This window comes from Acomys minous, assembly GCF_964271855.1.
Source record: "Acomys minous genome assembly, chromosome: 16".
In the NCBI taxonomy this organism is placed as follows: domain Eukaryota; kingdom Metazoa; phylum Chordata; class Mammalia; order Rodentia; family Muridae; genus Acomys; species Acomys minous.
Genome location: NC_140498.1, coordinates 6,088,626 through 6,100,666, shown reverse-complemented (window position 1 = coordinate 6,100,666; position 12,041 = coordinate 6,088,626). Strand labels below are relative to the sequence as shown.

General features: G+C 44.6%; 1 protein-coding gene across 2 annotated transcripts in view; it reads right to left on the bottom strand.

Moving 5' to 3' along the window:
* DNAH9 (dynein axonemal heavy chain 9) overlaps positions 1 to 12,041 on the bottom strand; it is a 318,017-nt gene that overhangs the window by 215,989 nt on the left and 89,987 nt on the right. For both annotated transcript variants that reach the window (XM_084761565.1, XM_084761566.1), the window contains 3 exons: positions 11,737 to 11,862; positions 9,326 to 9,565; positions 8,558 to 8,718 (listed from right to left, as the gene is read on the bottom strand). In XM_084761565.1, the coding sequence (XP_084617691.1) occupies positions 8,558 to 8,718; positions 9,326 to 9,565; positions 11,737 to 11,862 (527 nt within the window). The remainder of the gene's footprint in view (positions 1 to 8,557; positions 8,719 to 9,325; positions 9,566 to 11,736; positions 11,863 to 12,041) is intronic.

Genomic DNA, 12,041 nt, shown 5'->3' with positions numbered 1-12,041 from the left:
TAAGACACTAAAACTATATCTCGATAAATCTGTTCAATTGCACCAACGGTCTAGCGTTTTCACACCCAGTGAATCAGTACAGACTCTGCTCATGAGCTCAGTCTGATGGAAACAGTGTCCAGAATTATCTGTCTGGTTTGGTATCTGATGCCTCAGGCTGACCTGCAACTGAGTAAGTATCTTTCCTGCCGGATGGCGATGACCTTTATTGGTGATGGAGCCCAGAACCGACATGATGCTGAAGGGACTCAATGTAAGTTTCTGTATTCTCCACTAATCAGCTCCCCATCCCTGTTTCTGCCTCTGAGTGGAACCCAGGAGGGCAGTTTCTCTGGGCAGAGGGAAGAAACGAGTCAGAATTATCTCATCTCTCTAGTTTGTCTGTAAAATACATGACACTATTTCAGCTGAGCACAGGGATTTGGGCTGCATTCGGCTTTAGCCCCTGGCCATGCGGCCTCATTGGGTTACCTTACTTTCCCTGGAGAAAAACAGGCCACAAAACACGACAAGGAGGGGCTCTGAGCATCAGACAGGACATGGGGCAAGATGAAGCGAGTGATGGTTAAGGTTTAAAGCCAGATGGACCTCATGTCATCTTTCTTGGCCATTACTTCCACTTGGATTCTCTATGAGACCTTCACAGAACCCTGCATGCAGCCTCCCAAGCTCCGAGTTTCTGGTTCTAGACTGGTCCCATACCTGATGGCTCTCCCAGTCACTGAAGCCCAAGACTCCAAACCCAGGAAGAAAGGCTTCTGCCTGGACTAGCACAGACCTAACCTGGATATACCACACCCTTCCTTCTCATTCCTTCCTCCCCTCTTACAACTGAAGGGCAGGTCAAGGCATCTCCACTCTGGACCCGTAGAACTCGCACAGGATGTGAAAGTCTTTAATGGCATGTTACACAAATTGGAATTCCCATTTAAAAAAAAAAGACTCCATTTGAATGAAAGCTTTGGAATTAGGTGCCACTCTTGTTTTGAGGATGCCCTGAGTTTCTGAGCACTTGGGTAACGTTAAAATATTGTTATTTCCATCCACAACAATAGAACTCAGAACCAAGTGAGATTTCTAGCATCAGCATATCCAACCTCTCCTCTTTACCGAAGGGTAGGGTAGACTGGTTCTCAGTGGAGGGAACTGGGCCATCTGATGGGATCTAATAACTAAAAAGTAGCAGTGGGGACATTAGAATGGGCAACAAGAAGAGCCCAAAGCAAAGCAGAGGCCATCAGCTGCAGCTGAGAGCTCATCCACCTTGAGGTGCCTAGGCCTTCTCTCCCACACTCTTCCGCCATGATGCACTGTATTGTCACAGGCCCAGAGCATCTTGGCCAGGTGACCAAAGATTAAAACCTCTGAAGCTAGAAGCCCAAACAAATGGTTCTTCTTTCAAGTTGGTTTTCTTGAGGTTTCTGTCACAGTGACAGAAAGATGACTGGCCTGCCATAGAATGAGACACAATTGCAGAAATGACATCACCAGCATCGCCACCATTTCTGCCCGCAAATGAAAAACATGGGGTTTTACAGTGATGGAAGCTGAGGAATCAAACAAGCACAGCAATGTCCGCCTGAAAGGAGGCCTCCAGCAACAGTCAATAATATCCTTATTGGTCATTTGAATTAAAAAGTAACTTACAGTGTAGAAGATGGACTTTTTTATTGGTTTAATTTGTTCCTTGACAATCTCATATATGTACATAGTGTATTTTATTTATTCTTGTTACATTTTCCCTATCTGTGTCTCTCTATGTCTCGCTCTCCCCGTCTCCCTTCCACCCCTGTCCTTTCCCCCTTTTCTTTCACGTCCTCTTATCACTTTCATGTGTTGTGACCCACTGATTTTCACTAGGACAAAATTTCTAAACAGTTTTAACAATGAAACATGATGCCCTATGCTCATGAATGTATGAGTAACATAAAATGAATTTTTAAAAATGACACAACATTGGGAGTGGGTCTAGGATGCTCTAAAGGGAGGAGCTGAGGTAAATATGATCAAAATATATTGTATGAGATTATTAATAAAACATTGAAAATGATGGGCTAGGTATGATAAATTCATTCTTCAAAAAGATGAATGTAAAACTGTCTTCTAACATTGGTATCCACAGAGAAGTGTGGGGGGGGGTTGTAGTTAGAGGGAGGTCCATGTAAAAGGACCATAGATTTTTTTAAACATGTCCCCACCTCAACATAAGAGGAAGCATCAGAGAAGAAAAATGGCATCTGCTTTAATCTAGAACAAATCTGGTCCTTTTATATGATAACGCTTACGTTTCAATGTCTTGTATTTGCTATAAATACCTATGATTCTGGCTCTGTTTTTGGCTCTAAGGTCTTTTCCCATCTAGGGTGCAACTTTCTTTTGCTTATACAGAGAAATGGGAATGCTGGTGAGAGTGTAAAACAGTACAACCATTTCGGGAAAAGACCTAACAAGTCCCCATCCAAGCAAAAGAAAAAAAAAACAACAAAAAACAAAACAAAACAAAGCAAAACACCCACACACATCCACATGAAGACTTGCACAAAAATATTCATATCAGTATTGTGACAATGGCCCCAGCTGGAAACATCACAAGTGTCTGCCACTGCCCAAATGCACAGACAAAACGTAGTGTGTCCATGGAGTTCAAGCCCTGGGGTCTCCAGTGTTTAGGGATGAAAGGTAACTATGCTTCAGCTGGATGGACACAGTTTCCAGGTTCGGGCAATGCTTCCTCTTCAGTCTAAAGGCTGGCTTAATTTGGACTGCCACTACTCATCATTAAAAGTGTTTTGATGAAAACATATTTTGACTCACTGTTCTCAACAGTCAAAACATTTCCCAAAGAACTCAAAGAGGTTAAACAAGAAGCAAAATAAAACAAGCTAGAAAAAGATATAGGAAAATGTTATATTACACTTTGGACATAGACTTTCTAAGCATAAGAGCAATTATTTGTAATGAACCAGAATGGTGATAGCATAACTCTCAGGAGAAGAAAATCCAATCACCAATAAACATATGACTCCGTGGCCTGTGAGTAATTAAGGCCCAAACCCAAAGGAGATATAGTGTGACCAGCAAAATGAATTGGGGCACTAAAGCAATACATAAAGCTATTTAAGGTACCGTCCTCTGGACCCTTTCAGAAACCAATGAGAGTGAGGACAACATTAATTTTCAACAAATAAAACCAACAGGGTTCTATACACATGGCTTAGTGGTTAGCATAACTTGCTGCTCTGCTAGGGACAGGAGTTAGGATCCCAGCACCTAGGTCACATCACGTGTCTTACAGTCATTTGTAATTCCAGATGAGGGAGTAAAGCATGCTTGTTGGGCCTCCGTGGGCACTCCTGTAAACATGTTTGTGTCCACGCACATGCACAGATGATGATGTGCAAGTCTGTACCATTTGGTTATTTTCATCCTCAGGATCTCAGAGGAAATGATAAAAACCCTTAGAGGGACATTCAGAGGAGTTTCTGAAGCTTTGTTGTTAACGGTAGAACTCTGCCATAACTCAAATGCTTCTGCCCGATGGTTACATCACATAAACTACGGGACATTTACAAGCAGGCTGTGATTCCTCTCCTGAATTGTCTTAGAAGATTCGGAGGATATAAATGGAATTCCCATGGGGAGATGTGAACAAATGGTTACCCACCCCAGATGAGGCTCCAATGACAGACCCACGTACAATGTCACTGGCATCCCACTTGACAGACCAGTGTATTTACTGGGCCTGCTTAGAGACTGTGGGTGAGGTGTTACCTACAGAGTAAAGTAGCCTAGTCGCTTGAGATTCTCACCCCAGCATGGATGACAACTTCCGGGAGCTCCATAAACGGAGGTCTCCCCTTTATGTTAACCTTTCACAGTCACTATGCTTCATCACCTACAGGGTCATATGCAGTTGGGGTGGAACTACAGATAGCTAAGTCAGAGGCAGAGCAAGGAGGCAGCAGACCAGAGCCTGAGGGTCCCCTGCAGGAGGCGAAGCTGCTCTGATAAAGATCATCATGGCTGCCAGGTTCAGAAAAGAGCCATACAGCACCGTGTTAAGTAAAATGAGAAATCCCTGTCTCATAACACATCATAATATGATCTCAGTTTCCGTCTTCAGCACCCACACACAGAAGGAAGTGTGTAAACAGTCACAGGTCGCCTATGGGTGACTTGGCCTTTTTTTCTTTAATTTCTAAGGTTTTCAGCTTTTCTGTAACAGAAGCATTGAGGAAAACCTTCCAGACACTTGCTGGCTCTGCCCTTGTCCAGCAAACCACCTTCAAAGCCTCTTGCATCAATTATATCTCACCTACTTTCAGTTTTTTCCAGAGAAATTAAGAGGTGCTCAAAATTGATAAGCAGCTGATTAAAACTACTTAATATAGCACAGGGCAGATAGGGGCATTTGTGTGTGAAGGGGAGGGGAGGCAAGAGGAGGCATGCAAGGAGCTCACCCAAGGCTAAGGGACAACCTAGAACAATTGCTTTTGTTCAGCCTGAGAAAACATTTCCATTTGGTTCGTCAATTTAGTGCTGTACCTAAGTCCCGTGACAGCGACTGAGCCTACTTATATATTCAAGTCCCATCTGGGCAGTGGGTAGTTCCAAAGACACGGGCACAATCAGTTGGATGTGCTGTACACGGGTGTGCTTTTAATGAATGTGCAAAGGTTGTATGGATCAATTGTTCGTTTGATTAATTCTTCTGGCAGGAGCGAATTAAATGTCCCGATGCTGCACACACTAAAGGCTGAATGCGTTCTAAAACATGACTTCCTAGGTAGAGATCAATTTTATTTCCTCTTCTGTTTCTCTGGGTAAAACATTTCTTAAGATAATAATTGCAGCCAATGAGAAAGGGGGCTTATGTAAATATTCAACTATATACATTCTGCCAGTAAGGCATCTAATGCGCAAAATGAGGCCAAGGTTTATGTTGTATTCACCAATATTTGCAGCAAACCCTCCTTTCAAGCTGTTATTTGTAATACCCCATGGAAGGGTGGTGGTGGTGGTGGTGGTGATAAATCCCTGTTTTGGAAACATTTCACTGTTGAACTACTCTCCCTGCTCCCCCAAAATCATTTGGCATGAGCATACCATATTTGAGGTACCTCTAAATCCAAAGGTGCTAATTATCTTCTCCACTTTCAGGCAAGTGTCAAAATGCAGGGAAATAAGTGTCTCATACTTCCTATGACTGGGGATGATGATGTTGGTGGGTCAGAAGGAAGAATGCTATGGGGAAGCAGCATCCACACCCTGGCAGCATCCACACCCCGGCAACATCCACACCCTGGCAGCATCCACACCCCGGCAGCATCCACACCCTGGCAGCATCCACACCCTGGCAGCGTCCACATCCCAGCAGTGTCCACACCTGAGCCTCAGAACTCATTTCCCTGCATCGACTCAGAGTCTATCCTGAGCGCCCATTACAAAGGAACACAATGTTAAGCCCTGAGAGCAGAACAGGACAAACCAAAGTCAAGGCTACCACAGGACAGGCAGTCTAGAGTTGGAGACAGACATTAATCAAGTTGCTCAAACATGTAATGGCTTCATTATACTGCTTCAAGTAATATAATTTCCCTAACTATTAGCTCATATTCCATGGCAAGCCAGAAAACTCACAGTAAAACTAAAATGTGCTGCCAGATTTCTTTCTAATGACGGATGTGTTACTGAGAGTCAGGATTTTAAAAGATGCTTTGGGAGAATCCAGTCTTAATGTACCTTGAGTTGGGAAACCTTCCTTCATCTGGAGGGACCACCGAGGTAATTGAGTCCAAGTAAAACCCCGAGTCAACTTCTCTTCAATGTTGCCTCTTCTTATGATTAGCAACTTTCATTTTTAGCCACCATTCACTCACTCACTCACTCATTCATTCATTCATTAATTCATTAACTGCTACTAGGCACTGGTGATTTTGCGTACCAGGAAGATGGAAGTTTCCATCTTAGCGAGAGAGAACGCAAGCAGACAAGTAGATCATCTCAGAAAGTGGGAGGAATTAGGAGGGAGACTGCAAGGGGTTCGATAAGGGCTGCCTGCGAGCTGTGCACCTCAGATGGAAGAGGCCGCTTCTTAGAAATGGCAGTCAGGGGAGGATGAGGGGCCACGGTAGAAGAGACAGCCCGGAGGAAGAAACTCTAAGTTGGCATGAACTTCTGATGATGAGTAGAAAGGAGGTTTTGGGGACAAAGCAGGGAGAGAGGAGAAGCGGGATGGGCAGGGATAACAATGTCCTGCAAAGACTTGAGAGTTTAGCTGGAGTGCGGCGGGGAAGCCACTGAAGTCAGGGATGTGGCCTCATGAGGCTCACCCAGAAAAGGAGTCACGAGAATAAAAAAAGGGAGTGACTTCAGTGGAATTGCAGGCGTAAGAGACCTTTCCAACTGGGCAGGAAACTGAATGGAGGATGTGAAAACCCGGAGGCAAGCAAGCCAAGACTCTTCGTCTACAGAAGATGCTGGGTATCTGTGCTTTCTCAGTTTCGTAAGCAGTGGTTAAAGTTTAAGTCACTTGAAAAAGATCACCAGGCCTTTGGAAATGTGTCTGAGGATTTGGCTGTAAGGCAGATGATACCACTTGAGTTGGGAGCTGGAGGGCTGGCGGCGTGGCCCAGTTGGTAAAGTACTTATCTTGCACACGTGAGGACCTGAGTTCAATCCCCAGAATCCACACTTGTAATTCCAGCACTGGGGAGGCAGAAGTAGGTGGATTCCCGGAGTTGTGTAGCTAGATGACCCTACTTGGCAAGTTCCCAGGCCAGTGAGAGGCCCTGTCCAGAAACAAAACAAAGGAAAACCCCAAAATAACAGAAAAAGGTAGAAAGTGCCTGAAGAATAAAATGCAAGGTTGTCTTCTTATTTCTACATGCATGCACATGAGCGCGCGCGCACACACACACACACACACACACACACACACACACACACACACACACACACGAGAGAGAGAGAGAGAGAGAGAGAGAGAGAGAGAGAGAGAGAGAGAGAGAGAGATGGGGGGATATGATACAGCCCATGTTAACTCACAGTTTATAACAATCACCTTGCTACCTTTAGTACCCAGGTGAGCAACTCTTTCCGGAGAAGAGATGTTATGTTCAATGGTTGTATAAGCAAAGGACAGAGAAAACTAAAAAAAAAATCTCAGGAGAGTTAAAAAACCGTATCTCATGCCATTTTGCCCATGCTGCCTTCTCTTCATGCCCACTCTGCTGTGAGACAGATGATACCATTTTAAATGGTAGCTTAGAGGGCTGGATAAACTTTTGTAAGGTACAATTTTCACCGTTACCTACTGGATAAAGAACACATCTTTTACATTCTCTAGTTCGGTTCCAGGGTCTCTCATTTCCGTGACTTTGCTTCGCAATGCTCCAGTTAATGAAGACCTATAGTTATTTCTCTTGGGGTGATCCATTTTGACAATGGACAAATATGCTGTGTGTGGTGGTGCAGACCCGAGGAGGGATTACCAGACATTCATGGATGTCCTGAGCTAGGAGGCAGTATCTCAAAAAATCCAGACAAAGTGGACACTAGAGTTCCATTCAGCAGCAAGAATGGTTCACACACAGAGTTCATACTGCATGACGGATACCGGGAAAGCCTCCACCCTGGATCCAGCATGCCCTTAAGGTCCAGATCAGGCACTTTCTAGTTGTTGCTCAAACCCCTCTAGACATCATTTTCTTCCTGCGGTGATGGGACCCTGTGTTCAGAAGGCACAGTCTGTGCCCTGACCTTGGAAATTCACAGCCTTCCTTGAGGCTAAGGGCTAGGACCCTCTCTGCTTGTGCTACTTAAATTTTTACCTGCATGTGTTTTACTTCCCCATTAGTATTGGTATTTAATGGTAGGAAATATTTTAGTCAACTGGAAATACCAGTGTGTGGCCAGAGTTTACTCGTGTATGAAATAGGATGAAGGATGGAGACTTTGTACTCCCGAATCACTGAATGTACCTTAGCAGTTGTAAATATGTTCCTTAAAGTTTTGTATTCTGAGAATGAGGTAATAAATAAATGTGCCAGTTGGGAATGCATATGGTTTTAAAATGTGAGAACTGAGGACTGAATTCAGGTCCATGTATCTGCAGGGTGAGCACCTCACCAACTGAGATACTCCCCAGCTGCAAAACTTTTCATTAGGATTACTGCCCTATCCTCAGGGAGGAAAAAAAAAATCATGTACCACATCAACCACTACCTCCATATGACAGCTCAGAAAACTGAATGCAAAGTCACTTTTGGTCATAGTTAAGCAATTGGGGTGTATTAGATCTGGTGTTGGGGTCCAGGAGTGTGCTACCACCTTGAGTAATTCCTCAAGATAGACAGTGTTCATTGATTTCTCTGGGGCTCGTTCCAAGAAGATCACCTTACAGCCTTTCAAATTTTCTTTTATGACTGCTGTGTTGAGTCAATTTCTCCCCCCTGAAGCCAGGTGAACAAAAAAATTATGGTGACCTTGATTCTGGATGACCACGTGGCCTTCCCAGAAATAAAGAGAACTATTGGTAGTTGGCGCCAGCACTTACCTATCAGTCAATGGCGTGATGACAAGGCGAGGCGTATTTCCCAGGTATTCGTAGGAATATAGGAACTGGGCATCACAGATGTTGGCAAAGCAGTGTTTGGCCTCATCATCCCAGCGATGGCGTAGCTGTGACAGCCAGAGGAAAGCCTGGGCATTGTCAACCTGAGGAGGAGGCGGCAGCTGAGGTGGGTGAGGTATAGTGCTTCACAGATAGGTAGCCCCTGTCCACAACATGGAAGCCTCTGAGTGGCTCGGATGTTGTCTGACACTGGAATATGCAAAATGCTCGGCCCATAGCATAGGAAGCAGAGGCAGATGTTTCGAGGCTTACACTGGGGCTACAGCCTGATAATAAACCCACGAGAGATGGAAAATGTTCTAAGTGGAAAATGAATTTGATCCACTTACCCTTCTAAACACTGTAACTACCTTACACGGCGAAAACATTTTCATTACTCTATAGTCAGATAAAACCGTTTTACCTAATGTCTATTACATGACTGTGTTGAGGAGCTCATGTTATTCATTAAAGTACATATTGCTTTTCTACTGCCATCATGTCAAAACACCACAATCTGAGCCACCACAAATCAAGGACGACCCCATACTGTTGTGCTGGAAGTTTTGAAAGACAGCAGGAACTACCACGTTCCTCACCCAGTGGGTCAGCAGGAACTACCATGTTCCTCACGCAGTGGGTCTGCAGAGCCGGGGCCTATATTGGAGCTTCTACTTACAAGAGAAACATACCTGGAGGTACAGTGCTTACCTTTTGAGCAATCATCTTGGCTACCACATCTCGGGCATGAACATCAATGGTGCATATGGTCATGATCTTCTGCCTGTCCCCCTTGGACAGCTGCCCAATTAGCATGGTGATGAGGGTTTTGAGCTGAGCCACTTGCTTCTTGTAATACTCCTTCATGGCGTTCTCATAGCCTTCCTCCAGCCTGGCAAATGCAATGCCCACCTCCGTCGTCCACCAGATCTGAGTGCAGGTCAGAGCCACCTGTGGCACCAAGAGCTGCTTAGTAAAGCTGCTGCCAAGGCTGTTTCCAAGCAACCCACTCACGATGCAGCAAGGGTTCAGGACGTGACTGTGTGGGTGACAGGCCCCTTCCTTTCCCTCTTTTCTGATCATTGACTAAGGCAACCATATGCTCCAAGTCCTCAGAGATGTGAACTAATTACAATGCAAATGAGAAGAGCACATTCTGCTCTTGAAAGATGGATCCTGGTTGAGAACTGCCAAAGGCTGGCTCTGGCTGATACTGCGGTTTCTAGGAATAGCTCCAGGCATCGTTCACCTCTCATTTCCCAGAAATGACACCTCTGCCCCATGTGGGAGGACAACACACTGACTGAGCATCTCATGGCACTTGGTCTTTGATCCTTTAGGGCCCCAAGTATTCAAATTCAGTGACATACATTTGCTTGTTCTTAATATTTTTACCACGTCTTTAATTTCTCAGAATATGCAACCTGAGGATGACTCCTTTTGGTGGAAGTCAGGGGGATATGACCAAGATTCAATGTGGTCATTACACTTGTGTTTTTCAGAGATTAAACATAAACATGGAAAGGGGAATTTAAATCAATACGTCTCCTGTTGACTCTGGACTTGTTCATGGCAAATACATCCTTCTGAGGACTTATAATGAAGGACTTGGATGTACTGTTCATCTGTAGTTCCATTGGACTTTGGAGACAGTGGTCTATATGCTATGCATTTACTAGCAGGAGACATTATTTTCTTTTTAGTTCAAAATTCTAGTACAGGACATCTGCTATGAAGATGGGAATTCATGGGAATTATTCCTTTCATGAAACAGGAATTGGTGTTGCAAGCAGTCCCATCCATTAGGTCGCCTGTGTTTTCTTGTGAGATTGCATCCTACTGGGGTTTGTTAGAGAAAGCTCCTCTGCATCAGTGCTTTATAACATGGCCCTGATGGGAGCCCTATTTCTCCATGTTCTCTGTACTCACCCAACCCTTTTCTGCTTCGTCAGACCCTTCTACCCACTTCCATGTGGCCTATTCCATTTCACTCTGCTGAAATGTCCTAGTTAAGTAAGCCAGGGACAGACAGACTTTTCTCTTGTTTTGCTTGATCTTACAGAAGTAACTGGCAATTTGATACTGTTCTTCTGCTACCAACAGCTTGTTTCTCATTTCATGACTGTGGCCTGGACCTTCCTTCTGAGAAGACTCTTGGTTCCTTTTCTTTGTTGGCTCCTCCTACCTTCCCAGGCTCTTGGTGACGTTCAGGGAGCTGTGCTACACCCTCACCACCAAATTCCTCATGGTCACTCTAATCTAATCCCGTCCTTTAGGTGACTACACTTGTCTACAAGCCCCATCTAACACAGCACCAGCACTTTCCTGTTAGTAAGACGCAGGAAGAGTGGTATACTATCGACAGATTCATTAATGATCTTCATTTGTCTTTTTAACTGAGATCCTCCTGAGAAAAATGGGCAGAACTCAAAATTTGGGATCAAGACAGTCTCCCTGATGTGGTCCATAAGAACTGGCTTCCAGTTTCCCAGATAGATGCCATCAGCTGCTTCCTGCTCCCTCTCGTTTTAGCGTCCCTTCAGTCATACCCCGCTCTTCCACATTCCTCAGACACTGTGCTCTCTTTTGCTTCTGAACATCTGCCTATGTTCCTCCCTATATGGGGTGCTATTCCCTCCATTATTTAGCTCCCTAACTCTTAATTCACACCTTAGCTTAAATATATCCTCAGGAAGACCATCTCAGACCCACTAGCCAGTTATAGATGCCCAGGGAGCTCTGAGCCTACACTGTGATCATACTAGCCACATTTACAGTGACTAGGTTCTACAGGTAGATTGTCTAAAAATGTGTCCAGTTGGGCATCCTCTCTCATAATCAACAAAAATCTGGCACATACAGTGTAAGGAGATTTGAAGATCTTAGTTGTTAGCATCTTCTTCCGATAATAATGATACAGATATATAACCCAAATTGTCTAAAGCAATGACTGAGTCCAGTCATGGCTGCCAATGCCTTTGCTCTATCTTCTGGCTCTTGCAATGGTCTAGGATTCAAGCCTCTCCTATTGTGAATCAAAGGGTTGTTAGTTTGAGGCCCTTCAGCCTCAGAAGACCCACAGAGTCTGACAGAAACCCAGGAAAGTTCAACTAGGAGAATACCTGAGCTGGGTAATCGAAGAGCCACTGTTCCCTGGGCTTTTCCTCATAGGCAGTTACTCCCTCTGTCATCTCATGCCTCACGGTGGCTTTCATGTGATGAAGCACATTGTTCAACCATATTTCGACCTGAAAGAAGAGCTCTGGGTTAGACTTCATGAGCCTGAGAGGGCTTGATTGATACTCTCTGTTTTCTTTCACCCAGTCTGAGGGGGTGAAGCTCCAGCGTTGTATGCAAACTAGATAGCAGAAGGAGGCAAGGGTAGACATTTTGTATTTATGATCTTGGATGTGATGAGTGGGAGTTA